We start from the raw sequence: 16753 nt of genomic DNA, 5'->3' as shown, positions 1-16753 counted from the left end.
GAAAAAATAAGGGCAGAAAAACAAAAAAAAATTTAAAAAAGAGTGAATTTTCCTTATTTTTTGCCAGCTTCCCTACAAATTAGTCTAAAGTTGTTGTCTGATGTAAAATACTGCCATTTTAGGCCTCTGTGGATTATTTTTATTCCATCTGATGAGTATTTAAAAAAATAAATAAAAAACTTTTTCCACCCGCCCCTATTTATAATTTTTTAAAAAAGAAGGGCAAACAAACAATTTATTTTATTTGGCTTTATATTCTTCTCCCATCTATCATTGTTTCATTACACATTTTACAGTATTCATTGACCAATCAATAATCGGTTGGGTACATCAGGATATTTACAGTTTAAACAGGCATACAATAAAATACAATACTATTTATAAAGCACCTGTAAGTAACATACATTGAAAACTTGAAAAGATCTAATTTAAATTTACTTCTTGTACTTAATTCTTCATTATAATTTTTATTTTTATTTAATTTTGTTTTGTATTAAAATTTAAGATTTTGTTATCTGGATCCCAAGGAAGAACAATGTCCTCACATCGATTGGGTATATCCAGAAAAAAAACATTTCTAACTAACATAATTTGCCACTGGTGCTTTGAGAACAATTATATAGTTGCATTAAAAAAAAAACTAAATCAGAAGTAACTGATGGAGAGTTATGAGAAAGAGTTTTCAAACAAGGACTTGAAATGTAATACCGCATATAACATCTTAGAAGTGCACAGAAGGAATATCGCTCGGATGTTGATAGTATCTTGCTGGATAGGTTAAGTATGTCGAGAAGGATCACACAAATCTGAGACATTACCTGTGCAGGGACGAGCAATTCATTTTTCATTTCACTTATATTTATTGAAATATCAAACATGACAGAATTGTATGACATTTGCGAAGTTTAAAATTCAAAAATTGCCTCAAAACTACATTCAAATACTGTATATTATATAACATCTATTAAATGACAACTTATTACATAAACCAAATTACTGAAAACATGATACACTATTGAAGATTACTCCAATACACAAGATAAAACACATCATCCTTCATAAAAAAACAATGAATGAATGTATAAATAATAATAAATCATATGGGCGAAGATAATTGCTAAAATAAAGTTAAAAAAAAAGTAAAAATATGGGATCATGTTTGACAATTTATTTAACATTATGAAAACAACAAAATAAAATGTGAAATCTGAATTCAAAAAGTTAAAATCTTAAACCATTTTGATGCCACCTAACTGTTGCAAGCTATGGTATTCCTTTCTCATCCATACATGATTTTATCACTAATCAGGAATGAAATGGTAGAGCTAATGAAATTACATATTACTTAGAGTGAAGGGGTGGTAATATGAATGGTAAAGTGTGAATGCTGACAATAGAATTAAGATGGTATGAAGACATCAATGAAGTTGAAATAAAATAAAACTGTTAAGTTTCATTACTTCATTGACAGGAAGCCATTTAAGTCTTGCAATATAGGATGATAAGATGCTTTATATTTTAGTCAGTGAAAACATTCAGTCATAGATGTTTTTTTAAAGACAAAAAAGCAATTGCAAAGATCACATGTAGGGCCTGATAGAACACATTCTATGAGAATAAAACACCTGGGAAAGAGGTAAAAAGTTTTACCTGAGAAAATATATGCAGAGATATATAGATATCCAGACAAGATCAGAGAGGGGAGGGAGATAGAACCCCCAAAGTTATTCTGATTATCAGGAATTTCAGACAAAGATCAATCTTTGAAGAAATTATAAAACCTTCTGCCTCACAATGATTTGCAGTAGGTACCATTTAAATAATTACTGCAAGACAGCATTCAATTGTTGTAATTGTAGATTTGATAGATGACGGCCATCATCAAGACCTGTGCAAACCTGAATAATGAAAAATGAATGCAAATCCTACCACTCAGTGAGAATGATATAAATCCCACTACTCACTCCATCATAATCATATGATCAAAGACAATGCAAGATCATTTGAAGGATGAATGTCTACCATACATTCACAAGTTCAGATCAACATTTAACTAAGGTACATCACAACCAATAGCAGGATAGGCAATTCAGGATGTTTACACTTTCAAGATCATTTGAGGGATGAATGTGTACAATACATTCACAAGTTCAGATCAACATTAACCTAAGGTACATCGCAACCAATAGCAGGATAGGCAATTCAGGATGTTTACACTTTCAAGATCATTTAAAGGATGAATGTATACCATACATTCAGAAGTTCAGATCAACATTTAACTATGGTACATCACAACCAATAGCAGGATAGGCAATTAGGGATGTTTACATTTTCAAGAACCACATGGATGAAACATACACTAACCACAAGTATAGCATGCGGAAATGTGGTACAAGTATCACCTTGATTTTATCTACTCCTATCTATCATGATTCATGTTCATTTCTTTTTACTTCATTAAGTTTAAACTTCATCTCCATCATAACTAACTCTTCTTTCAATTTATCAACATGTCATCTTAATTTTGATCAAACTCCATCTTTATTAAAATATGCACCATTATAAATATTAGCAGCAGTATGATATATTTATCCTACTGAAGTGCTGCATAAATCACAATTCTATTTGAAAATATGGTAATATTATCCTACTCTGTATTGCCTCTGGTAATACTGTAAACCTAACGAATATGTCAAGAAAAGGTTATAAAAACATAATACACATTAAAAACAAAATACAAAAATATGACACAAATTAAAGAAAATATGTACCATAATGACTCAAAAGTTAGACAAACATATTAAATTTTAATCAGGATTCAAACCAAAGAACATTTTATCACACAGACTATTCAATTCAATGTTTAATTACAGTACCTTCCTCCTTTACATAAAAAAGATTGTCCATTACCATTTGGATAACTGCACATGATCTTGCTATGCAAACACAACGAACTTATCAAGTGCTTTTACTAGCCACCCAGTGGGTTATCATACCATAATGGAGATGACTTTCAAACACTAATTGCTTGAAAACTCCTGACAATTCAAAGATGACCTAATAGACAAACTATCAAGTCAATACACAATTAAGCCTCACATAAGTAGAATGTCTACCTTAAACCAAGATGCAGCTACTTCACAACTCCACCGAAAATAAACGAAAAGGCAAAAAAACTATGCAGTCTTTCCTAGAGAGAGAAATTCTTACGGGCAAAGACCGGCTGTTTTAATGTCCAAATTCAAAATAATATATATATATTAATAAATGACCTACAATCCTAGTATACTAAGTAAAGCGTGCATGCATGCAACCGTTAAAAGCAGGCTTATTATTGGCATTAAGAGGAAAACATCCCCAAGGACCAGTCCAATGAGCCAATTAGAGAGGAGTAATTAAAGGCCATTTGGAAAGGCTATGCCGTTCATTTGCTATGATGATAATACCGACTATAAACAGCTTATATTTAAATGTAATCTCAATGAGACGCTAACTAGAGCCTTCAGGCAAACATGAGATGCATGTTCAGTATTGAACAATTGTGCTGACAAAGTCACTTTCAGAGTCTGCTTTCCTTCTACTATACCTGATGAAAATATGAACATCCTGGTGTTCTGATCCTTGATTGGCTATGATACACAGAACAACATTTACATCTAAAATTTAACATCAGCATTAAAACACTTCTTTTAAAACAGAAAAAAAGATATTAATAAAAATCATGCTTTATTTAATTCTATATTTCAATGTGGCAAAAAAGTCAACTTCATTCATAATTTATGGTTAGTTTTCATAGTTTGTTGTATTCCTAGATAAATTCAAATAAAACCAAATATAGCAGAGTTGGTCATTCACTAAAACTTCCAGGCAGACTGTACACTTTGTGAGGCAAGTCTCCTGGAAAGTTTAAGGAAGTGCTGTTAGTTTACATTGTGGTTTTAGTTTTACTATAAAATGTTTAGGGTTTTGATATAGCGTGGTTATATTTTTAACATAGTGCAGTTATGGTTTTGATATAACACCGTGGAATGTGACATTAAACTTAAGCTTAATGAAGACGTGCAACTTGATCACTAGCAACACGCTTAATATTCGCAAATAAAATGCATGTATGTGATCAAAATGGAAAGGAGGTTAATAGTGAATGGCAAGCATGTCTATAATAGGCTGGGATTAAGAGCAGGCGAACGTCAGTAGCGGTAACCGTGCATTGCGTGCAAGGAATACATGCTGTAGCGCTTCTAAATGCTTTGACATTTAATGAACAGTAAAGCGCTTTACCCAAGTGCTTTCAACACAATGTCATTTAACCTAAGTAGCATATCTCAAGTTCCTTGAATGAAATGCAAATATCACTTTGTTGTTGGTTTTGTAAACATCCAATTGTTTTTAAAAATAAATGTGAATCTGTTTGTGTGGGTTGCTACAGTTTAGTGCCTCGCCATTGACTTCCAATTCACATTCTTCTATCGGAAAACTACTCACTTATCAAAAAAAAAGAATATCACGTCCTATGTCCGAATATTTCAATCCAAAATTTATATAGCGCCAAAATCTAGTTCCCTATTCAAAAGTGCTTTAATTATCTTTACTCCAAAAATTCCACTATTGAAAGGCATAATCAAAAAGATGTGTTTTCAGTTTGGTTTTAAATTTATGCAATGTTTTAGCTGACTGAATGTTAAGAGGCAGATTGTTCCATAGGTTTGGTGCAGATGAAATGAAACTTTGGTCACCGTGAAAAGAATAAGTCCTTGGAATATTTAATAAAAGCTTGTTTGATGACCACCTATCCTAGTAATTTCAGATTCAAGATTTATTTCTTATCCTAAACAAGAGATTTCATGCAGAATCTGCTGTTGAATTGATTTAGTAATTAATTAATAATAAATATAATGGTGATTAATTAATAACAATAATAATGATATTATCAGATCTGAATCACATTTACTTGTTATCTAGGAAATTTAAAAATGACAGAGTGAGATGGTTATAGCAGCTGCTTTTATCTACAGTTTTTGTGTTTGCATTTATGTCAATGCAAATGCTTTCTTCGAATTTTCTACATGCATTTGTAAAAAATATCTAGCAATTTGTCATCGTCTTTGTCAGAAGAATAATCTAAAAATCACAACTCTCAAAAAGTTGTTAAAAAATGTAATATCAATTAAAAATATTTCTTTTTGTATTATGATCTAATATTTAAAACATCATGCATTGTAAAGATGATTTATTTACTCATTTATTTATATTTATTTCAACTAAATTTTAAGTGGGTAGCCCTTTTAGCATGGCTGATATGAAAGGACCACCTAGACAAATCAACGACAAAACAGTATAAAAGAAACGGAAAAACAGAGAAAAAAAATTGATATAAAACATGACTATATACATGGAGATAAAAGCAGTACATAAGGGCACATAGAAAAAGTATTAGATTATCACTCTTTTAAAAAAAAAATTGATGAAGGAGGGAGGTTTTTTTTTTTTTAATCGGAACAATAGATTATTTCACTTTTGTTTTTATCGATGAGGGAGGGACTGTTTATATTTGGTCTAAAATAGTAAATATTGTATAAAAACTGGTTTAATTTTATAGTTTAAAAAAAAAATGTATTTGAAGTCACAAAATTGCATTGTTATTTTTATGCTGTTGAAATAATTGATCCGGCAAAAAATTTTTTTTTTTATTCCCGCATCAATATTTCCCGATTTTTTGACCTGGGTGGGAGTGATAATCTAATCAATTTTTCTATTTGCCCTAAAGATTTTATTACTAATATACTATTTCACCCAGGTGTGTTCTTGTTTCACCACCAGAACCCTGATCGAGGCTACCGTTCCATCCAGTTCCATTACTTGACAAAAGGTTATGGCACCTTAACCTCAACAACTTAAAGAATAGTAAAACACGGCATGTACATAAATACATATAAAATTACATATAAACATACAAATATAAACAAATATAAAACTACAAACAATTATATAAATAAATAGTACATATAAAAGTACATACCATGAACAACAACTCCCTCTTCCAGCAGTGCCTGCCACATGCCAACAGCTTGAGTTCGGGAATGAACCAGACTCATCGGGCTTTGCTGCATCAACCAATCTACCATTTCGGAGCCAACTAGACATCGCCGGTATGTACGCAAGTGCAGCTTGCGATCACGAATCAACTGCGGAGATCTTGTGAGGATTGCCGTGCGTAGAATTGAGCCTGCTCTAGCAAGTTTGTCAGAGGGGGTCTACGTGTAGAAGAAAATAGATAATAAAATAAGTGAAGCTAAATTATGTTGTTTAATTAACATCACCGATATTCAGCAAACTTTTATCGAATGACTAGACTTTAGTCAATAATTTTACTTATGAATGTTCTTTTACTCTGTAATTCTAGTTATAGGTTAAATAGAATCTTGATTTATAAATGAATCATCTTCTATTATTATCTTTTTATTTTTATTTTGTAGTTATTATTGTTCTTTCTTTGTAGGGCATCAAAACTTAAAGCTTGCTTGTACTTGATGCCTTTTCAATCAATCTTTGAATTGAGAATTGTAAAAAAAAATATATGATAAAGGAAATTGATTTAATAAAAATTTATTTTGAATCTTGATTGTTAACATTCCATTAATACGTAACATTTTTATGTTGATTAGAGCCTGTATTTTCAAACCTACTTTGGAAATGTATACATCATGTATTTATTGGATACAAGAATCTATGTTATTAATATTATCGCTTGTTATTATTACTGTACATTCTGTAGCTGAAAATATACAAAAATATATAGCTAGAGCAATGGCCTCTGCAAAATGCTGCCTTCTGTTATAAAAAAAATAATACACTTTTGTGGAATTTAATATAGCAGTGTGTTACATAGCATCTTCTGTTATTATTAAAGACCATATAATAAACTATACTAAATAAAGAGACTATTGTACCAGTAATGGTTCTGCTGACAAGGTTCTGTCCAAGTGAACATAAAATGCATAAACAAGTAAAAAGCTTAGCTCTTAAAATACTGCAAGCAAACAAGAAACAAACTCAACGCTATAGCGAAATGCCAAAGTCACTTCCGATGCATCAAAGGTCTACCATTTTAAATCCTGATTAAACTGCATTGCTAAAATGTCGAACTTAGCTCCAAGTGAGAAATGAAATGTCAACAACGCTGACCTTGAGGCTTTTTTGTACTTTGATATTTATGATTTGAAGACATCGATTACATCAAAAAATATACCTTCTGTGTCACCCTACAGAAACTGAAAAAAAATATACTTGAAAAAACGTACAATTAATTATGGCCTCACATCTGTCATTCTTCGGAGTCACTATACTCATATTCTATTTGCGAATAATCAGTGGATTCTTTGGTTGAAGACCTTACTTTGTATAACAGGTGTGGATCAAGACCTTCGCACCATTCACCGTAGTGAAGTTCAGGATAAGGTATGCAAAATTTAAAAGTAAGCCTAAAGAAACTGCAAAGTGTCAACTTACTTATTTTAGTTAATTACTTTTAAATAGCATAATATTTGTTTTAAAACACCCAGATCGTCTGAGCTTTCACCCATGGAACTGCCACTGTCAACCTTGTCCCCATGGACTGCCCATCTGTGCAACAGTCAGGGTGAGCTCTGGATCTTAGTCTATAATAATGTCAAACAAAACAACTAAATAAAAAGAAGCAACATTAAGCAATCTATTACTATTGGCTTTCATTTGGAAATTAGAAAAAAAAACACTTTTTAGCTAATTAAGAAATGTAAACGGTTTGAAAGTCGGTCAAAACTGAATTGTCTTGATGTCTCTCGTTGAAAGTTGATAACTTATTTGACCTTTGACAGCAATCAGTGTTTATAATTGAATTTTTTTTCACCACATTTCACAACACGACAAATCTTAAAAAGAAATCAGAAAGCAATTACAAGAAAATGTTCACATTAACTCATGCGTATGTGTGTAACACATTAAAGAAGAGAATTAATGTACAGAACAATCTCACACTTCCTTTTACCTAACCATTTGGTGGAAATGCAGTACGCTTTGATTAATTATAATCAAACTTCACTTTAAAATGGACCTTCTGGAATATTGGATTGTCAAATTTTTTCTTGAAAGGGGGAAAAAGAAAATTGCATTCAAATTTCTAGTCTGAGACCAGCCATCTAGATGTGCCATAAACATAAAATGTTGTACTTCAGCCTTAGCCATGGTGGGACTATGGTGGTCTAAATTCCCATTTGTAAAACTAACTTATTGGAAGCTTCTATTTTGCATTCCTGGATCCGCTATTGAACATAACAATTTTTTTAGATAATGCTCTGCCAAAGAGGATTGCCTGAGTGTCAGAAGTTGTAATTATTTTTAAGCTATGTTACTGTTATTCAATGAAGAACTGCTAGTTGTCACGGAAACTGTAGACATAGAGAGCATTCAATTTTTAAGCTATGTTACTGTTATTCAATGAAGAACTGCTAGTTGTCACGGAAACTGTAGACATAGAGAGCATTCAATTGGTCATCAATCAACTGGCCTTAATTTTTAATAACGCACTTAGAGCAATGTCCATTAAATCACCCAGCTATCTAGATAACATAGCTATCATGACTCAATGCTACATTGAATAACAAGTCTATCCAGAACACTGCTATCACGACACAGAGAGACTTAAAGCAACACAACCATTGAATAACAAGGCGATTCCAGATAAATTAGTTTTACAACAGAAAGAGACTTCAAGGCACATAGCCTTTGAATCACGTGGCTATCCAGATAGCATTGCTATCATACAGTGACATAAAAAGACTTAAAGTATCACAGCCATTGAACACAGCCATCAGGGTGTGCAACCACCAAAACATAGAGCCATCAAGACACACAGTGATAAGATGATATAATTACTTATTTGTGGTTTTGAAATTATCGATGATGATAACAATAAGGCTTTTCCTCGTTGCCATAATGAGACTTGGTGTTACTTAAGATCTACAGTTGTATGTTGGCAGTATTTTTTTTTCTCATTTTATAATATGTTTTCAAAAATGGTACTACCAAAACTCCAATCCCAGTCTCTAAAATGCTGGTGAACCTGGCCCAAACTGACAAAAGCCATATTCTACTTCATCATCCTTTCATCCCTTGTTTGCAACACCATGGGGCAGTATAAAATAAGAATTAAAAAAGCAATTGGTGAATGTAAAGTTCCACAGAACCTAAAACAAGGAAATTAGGCAGGTTGTTTAAATACATATTTGTATTCTGTTGCAAAGACCAACTTACTTTTTCTTCCTAGGTTGAGTGAAAAGATTAATGTGTTTCAAGGCAAATTAACAATAAACCTAACTGTAACTAGTTTAAAATGCTTAAAATATCTTTATTATTAGTGCAAATAGTAATAAACAATATAATATATTTCTAAAAGTCCTTTGCTTGGACAAAAATCGATCATTCAAGCATTGAAAGAGGCCAATGTGCCAAAAAATGGAAACAGGACAGAACAAGAAAAAGAAAATAAAGTGAAAAAGTCAATAAATATGATTGCAAAGTGTTGCTAATACTGTTCTACATCACCTGTACAAGTGGAAGTGCTGGGTGTATGGGGTCAGCTCCTTCCTTCCCCTTTCTTGATGTGCTCTGAAAAAAAAACAAAAAATCAGTAATTATCGATTAGAAATCGATTAATATGCATGTCCATAAAAAACTTGGAAACTTTCTGTGTTTTTTCACATTTTTTCTTCTACATCTATTTAACATAAATAATTATTGTTTATCATCCATTCATCATCCCTGAAACAAGTTTTACTTGTATCTTTACCATATTGATTATAGTAACTTATACAATAATAGTAAAGAAATACAGGAGTACAGTGGTACTGATAGTTAATATGTAACTTGCTAGAGCTAGAAGAAGCTTGTGTTTAATAACATGATGTTGATCAAAAAGGCACTGTAACTGACTTTATTTATATCATTCGCGTTATTAGATAATTAATGAAAAGAGAATTTCAATTATTTGCTACTGCTGAATACAACGCAAGAACAGTTCTATGTGTAATTACACATACGAACTTCAAAGTATGCGTAGCCAAGTTAATGAGCTGATATGTTCAACTTTTGTAACTCTCCAATCAGTATTTTTTTATGACAGTTTATAAACTTCAAGGACAAAGATGAAAATCTAATCAATACTTTAAACAATACTTTCAAAATCCAATCACCTATTGTTTTGTCATTCTTCAGGGGCGATCCACAGATGTCTGAAAGGGGGGGGGAGAAAGGGGGCTGAAAGTGGGGTCGATCAAGACAACATTAGCCTAAGGGGTCTGTGGGCCTCTGGGCATACCCCACAAATTTTTGTTTTCTAGACGCCCAAGAATAACCTCTGAGGGGTTTTGGCCGATCAATCATTTCTTTTTCTTCCTTTTTTTTTCTCCTTTTTTTTTTTACTTTCCAAAAGGGAGGCTGGGACCAGCCCTATGATCTACTCTATTGCAAATGTGGACCGGAAACTATTTGTTCTACTGTGAACTGACAAAAGCGATTTGAGGTTTGAAGATGGGCATCTAGCAAGCCACAAGCTCCTGCCTTCAAATGTACTAACATACTACATTTATTACAAATATAAATCATACAATATAATATGTTACTTACATTACCAAATGTCATAAAGGCTGAATTGTATTGTACTACACATTACATTATGGTAAAATAAAGCAAATAATAAGGTCATTTGCCTTTTAATTAGTGCTTCAGCAACATTAGGTAAATTCCATTGAATCTGAGCTTAAATCAATTGACGTCTATCACCTCATTCATTTACAAATGACTCTAAACACATATCCTATATGAAACTTGCATACTTTGCACAGAATACTGTATAAACATTGAGGTATAAAAAGGGTCTGTGGGCCTCTGGGCATACCCCACAAATTTTTGTTTTCTAGATGCACGAGAATAACATCTGAGGGGTTTTGGCCGATCAATCATTTCTTTTTCTTCCTTTTTTTTTTTTGACTTTCCAAAAGGGAGGCTGGGACCAGCCCAGTTCCCCCTCTCCCAAATCAACCCCTGTTCTTTTATACAATAAATTGTTGAATCAATGCAATAGGCCTGAGTGAAAAAAAAACTGGAAGGAAAACAGGAAATTACAGTTCACTGTGAATGTGATGTGCTGACATTGTAGGCCTGGAGGGGCAGAAATAAAGCATTTTACAAAATGTACTGAAAAATGTTTTCCTTTAAAAAGTCAACTATTTGATCTGTTGTACATTAACCATGAACGAAGAGCTATGATCTACTCTACTGCAAATGTGGACCGAAAGCTATTTGTTCTACTGTGAACTGACAAAAGCGATTTGGGTGGATAACTTAAATTTACATGTGCATTGTCCCTGTTATAAAACCCACAAAGTAACTTGGGTGGATAACTTACATTTACATGTGCATTGTCCATGTTATAAAACCCACAAAGTAACTTGGGTGAATAACTTATATTCACATGTGCATTGTCCCTGTTACAAAACCTACAAAGTACACAAACTTGGCTTCAAGGCATATCTTTCCTTTATTAAACAAACCTATGGTATACTCTGCACATTCATAAAACTGTCATTCATAAGGCTTCCATTCACCATGCTTCAAAATGAGATAATGCACTAATAGTACTATATAAGTGAATCTAAAAAATGTAATTTTAATAGTAATTTCCTGCTAAATGCTGGATGCAATAAGTTTTTTAAATGACCAAAGAGGCTGTTTTGTGGTAAGTCAGACTAAGCTAATCAGTCTTTTGCATGTGTGAATTATGAAGATAACACTGAGACTTTCCAAACACTCTTTAGAAAATTAACTAATAATTCCAAAATTGTTAATGTAAAAAAATGGTTTTGAAAACTGAAAATTTAGTGAACCAAGAGCTATGATCTACTCTACTGCAAATGTGGACCGAAAACTATTTGTTCTACTGTGAACTGACAAAAGCGATTTGAGGTTTGAAGATGGGCATCTAGCAAGCCACAAGCTCCTGCCTTCAAATGTACTAACATACTACATTTATTACAAATATAAATCATACAATATAATATGTTACTTACATTACCAAATGTCATAAAGACTGAATTGTATTGTACTACACATTACATTATGGTAAAATAAAGCAAATAATAAGGTCATTTGCCTTTTAATTAGTGCTTCAGCAACATTAGGTAAATTCCATTGAATCTGAGCTTAAATCAATTGACGTCTATCACCTCATTCATTTACAAATGACTCTAAACACATATCCTATATGAAACTTGCATACTTTGCACAGAATACTGTATAAACATTGAGGTATAAAAATACAGGTATAATTTAAATTCACATGTGCATTGTCCCTGTTATAAAACCCACAAAGTACACATATAAATTGGCTTCAAGGCATATCTTTCCTTTATTAAAACAAACCTATGGTTTACTCTGCACATTCATAAAACTGTCATTCATAAGGCTTCCATTCACCATGCTTCAAAATGAGAAAATGCACTAATAGTACTATATAAGTGAATCTAAAAAATGTAATTTTAATAGTAATTTCCTGCTAAATGCTGGATGCTATAAGTTTTTTAAATGACCAAAGAAGTAAGTCAGACTATAGCTAATCAGTCTTTTGCATGTGTGAATTATGAAGATAACACCAAGACTTTCCAAACACACTTTAGAAAATTAACTAATAATTCCAAAATTGTTAATGGAAAAAAATGGTTTTGAAAACTGAAAATTTAAGGAAATGCGAAAGCTTTTGCAGTGTAAATTTAGATCAAACAGTTGACACAACATACGTTATATTTTTAATGTAAATTTTAAAAGATATAGGCCTACCTGATTCATTCTTGTGGCGTTTTGACCAGATAACCACTGGATAGTTGCATCTGCCAATTAAAGAAAAGACCAAGAATTTAAACAGAGAAGTAAATATTCATTGTTCAAAACAGTAGGCCATAAAAACCTTTATGTCTCAGTTAAAGTTCAACTTGATTCCTTTGAAGCTTAGCAGTGAATGATGCAAGTTACAACTAAACTGTGTTTCTGAAATCCTGGCATTGCAATTACTACAATGAAGAACCTTGCCACCTTACACAAATTCGGTTCAGTTCAGTTCATATAATTTTATCACAATGCAGGTTGCAAAAACAGGAAACATTTTAAACCAAATAAATAATAATAGTAAAAGAGAAGGTTAAATGTACAAAGGTAATTCAAAAATTCATTCTCTTTTATTCAAGGATGATAAATACTTTTTTTGCGGAGGTGTTTCTTAATACCAAGTATATTATCTTGACTTTTACTTCAGAAATCAATCTTCATTATTATTAGTTCTTTGATTTGCTTTGTATCTCATGTTAATCAGTGATGGAATCTCAAGTAGTAAGAACAAGCTGTAATAATGTGCAAAGGAATGTAAAGACAATGTAAAATGCTACTAAAGGTAGACAATACACATGCATTAAATGTAGGCAACATAACACTATTAAAGCAATCCAAATGGGCCAATGAGCATTCAACAGTAGTGCAAATAAGATCAAATAAAAAAAGAAACCACATGTGGTGAAGCAGGGGTCTCGCCAGATATACTTAAGCCACGCTTGGGCAAAAAAACGAAATGATCGCCAGGCTTAGCAAAATAAGCGAAGATTGCACCACGCTTAAGATGTTAGCGCCATGCTAAAAAACTATGTACTAATATATTTTATTCAAAACATTACAAAAATAAATACCAAAGTGAGAGAAAACAGCTTAGCTTAGTTGGCTAATCTAGTGGTAGCCACTGTGTGTGAGGTGAACCGTGGATATCTCTAGTTCCCTGGTTCAATTCTTATCGCTGCCTCTTCTTGTGTACTGTACCAGCTGAGGACTGAAATACAAGTTACAATAGCGCATCGTCTTTCGGATGAGACGTTTAAGCCGCTGGTCCCGTGTGCACGTTAAAGAATGCAGTACACTCTTCGGAAAAAGTAGGGGATTTCGTAATACTAATAATAATTACTAATAACCAAGATAGAAGGCTTTTTTTTCTGGAAAGTGTTCAAATCTTTATCCACATCAAAACTTAGTAAATGCATCTTTGCATAAATATAACAGACTCAATCTGGTAGGTATTAGTTTTGATGAATGGCTATTGTTTGCATTAATACAATTAAGGGTATCGAGCAAATGGAATTTAAATTGTGCACACAACAGGCTCATGTGCACTATAAAGAACCCAATACATCTTTCGAGACGAGTAGGGGGTTACCCCGGTGTAGTCCATCTTACATCCCCTGCCCTCATCCAGATTGGAACAGGCATTGATAAGTATCTGCATAGAATTAGAATTAGACACGGGTCATCTTGCCGCGTCGTGTCCAAACAAAAATGTATCCACCCTTTAAAATTTTTCGCGCCACCTTTTAAATTTTGTGGACGACATTTTCGGAAATTCCGCCACTCTTTAAAAAAAATTGTGGCGAGAGGACTGTGAAGACAAGCCAAACCAGTCACTCCTCGCAAATAATGTTTCAGAGAAAATGGCCAAAACATGCTGGGATCAAAACTATTATATTGTACTAAACTAACCTTTATATCTCTATACATCATGCATACTATGTTATTTTCCCAATTTTTAATGTTAAAACATCAATTTTAACAATTTGGTGATGGTTTCTGTCTGCAAAATGCCTGAAATTGTAAAAGCTGATTTCACAAATACTGTTCTTTAAACAGCTATTATGTTTAAACTCCTATACTTCATAACAAAATGATTCTTTTACCATTTTACAGCTCTAATTTTACTGTTTCACCCTGTATTAATAAACAAAAATTGATTTTTAGAAGATGTGACCCTTTTGGTTTGCCTTTATGCAAAGCCTTGTCACATATGCTAAGATCCTTTTGGCGTCTTCCGAAGTTTGAGGGTTGCCAGGTTCATGGTATCACCCTACAAATGCACCTCTGTGGTGCAGTAGTTATGAACGCATAGGCTGGGACACATTACCCAAGCTGTCAGACTTTGTACACTTCAAGTCTAAAAAAAATGTCATATCAAAATATGACTTTAAAATTAAGAATAAAAATAACAAGGAGCAACATGAACATTGTGAAAAAATGTTGTAGCACTTGATAGAATCACAATATAGTAATTCAGACAAGATGATACTCTCTATCGGACGACGTAATCTGCATGACCTGGAGTGTGCATCAATAAGCAATTGTAGTTATAACTGGTAGTATTAAGTACGAGTATTAATTGGTCTAGTTTGGTGGACTCATGATTAAATGAATGATTATTCCAAAATGTTTTTTGATGAATGAATGAATTTGGTGTTGTAAATCTTTAATATGTAATGAACTACTAAGTAAAACGTACGTATGTTCCAGAAAAAGCTGAGCTTATCCAAAGAGTCTTTTGATGTGCAAATGTGCCTTTCTGTTTACTGTGCATGTGAAAAATACCAAACTGAAAATTAAAGGTTATAAGCTGAGACTGGAAGAAGATGAAGCATGTACCGACAAGGACAGGCCTACAACACATTTTTAACACAAAAAAAAAAGCAGGAGGAAGCACCAGCAGTTAAACAGTAGTGCACCATGCAGACATCAAATTGAAATATATTATTATTTTATTTATTATACTATATTTTAAGAAGGTAACTCTTACAGCACAAAGCTGAATAGAAGAGGCCCTCAACTAAAAATGAATAATTACTGTATAGTAATAACATGATAGCTTATCACTAAAGAAACAGGAAAGAATTTAACAGCAGTTGAAACAATCAGTAGAATAGTGTAGCACAGTGCTGAAGATAAAATGCAGCAGCGTACCACGAATGTAAAGTGTTAATCCCCGCATATATCATAGATTAAACAACAGATTATACTGGACCATTTTACCGAAAAGCTCAGCAAGGTAAGTTCCACATCATGTGAAAATATAACAACCTACGTAACTACCATAGCAACAGAAAATGTATACTCACAATAAACTGATGCACGGTAACATAATGCATAAAAATACAGTGCTTACCTCCATCGGCCGAAAGATCGGATATAGATATCGGAAGCGGACACGGTGTAAGCAGACCTTCCATCAACTGTTTATTCCTCTGCAAAACATTAAAAGGAAGCGTTGTTGTGATAACAGTAGAATGGAGCTAAATGACTCTATTTTAAGAATTCTTGTAACAGTGAATTATACACATCAATTGGAAAACAATCAGAATGAGGAAGCCAACTCGTCTGCTCTCCACTTAACGCACATGAAAAAGTTTGACGATTTCTTGCAATGGCACATACAGTTTGCATAAATGCATGTAATGATATCGATTACAGAAAACTTGCGTCTACTTGCGTCAAAAAAAAATAAAAAAGCAATAAAAAGGGGAGCAGATTGTGAGCAGATGTTAAGGGCACATGAGGAAATTGCTTCATTCACAATTAATGACATCTAGAGGAAAAACAGATTATGAACTTGACAGATATACAGAAAAGAAAAGATTGATTTTAATCCCCAAAGCAAAGTTGGATAAAAATAAATGAACACTTCTGGAATGAATAATACTGTAAAAAACATGTATTTGTAAAAATTATATTAATTATAGTACTACTTTATGATTCTTATTTATGATACTTCTTCAGGTATACTAAGAAGCTGTGACTGTCATATCAATCCATGTCATGTTATGAGGTGGGCAATCGTGGCTATCCACACGTTGCCATCAGCAATTCA

General features: G+C 32.7%; 1 protein-coding gene across 6 annotated transcripts in view; it reads right to left on the bottom strand.

Annotated features, from left to right (window-relative positions):
* Positions 1-16753, bottom strand: part of LOC117106767 (rap guanine nucleotide exchange factor 4-like) — a 73589-nt gene that overhangs the window by 27967 nt on the left and 28869 nt on the right. For all 6 annotated transcript variants that reach the window (XM_033248197.1, XM_033248198.1, XM_033248200.1 and 3 more), the window contains 4 exons: positions 16052-16130; positions 12871-12920; positions 9583-9645; positions 6020-6254 (listed from right to left, as the gene is read on the bottom strand). In XM_033248197.1, the coding sequence (XP_033104088.1) occupies positions 6020-6254; positions 9583-9645; positions 12871-12920; positions 16052-16130 (427 nt within the window). The remainder of the gene's footprint in view (positions 1-6019; positions 6255-9582; positions 9646-12870; positions 12921-16051; positions 16131-16753) is intronic.

The sequence above is a fragment of the Anneissia japonica genome, unplaced genomic scaffold (genome assembly GCF_011630105.1).
Source record: "Anneissia japonica isolate Jap-2015-1 unplaced genomic scaffold, ASM1163010v1 scaffold2471_len1564793_cov202, whole genome shotgun sequence".
Lineage (NCBI taxonomy): Eukaryota > Metazoa > Echinodermata > Crinoidea > Comatulida > Comatulidae > Anneissia > Anneissia japonica.
This window is presented reverse-complemented; position numbering and strand designations above follow the sequence as displayed.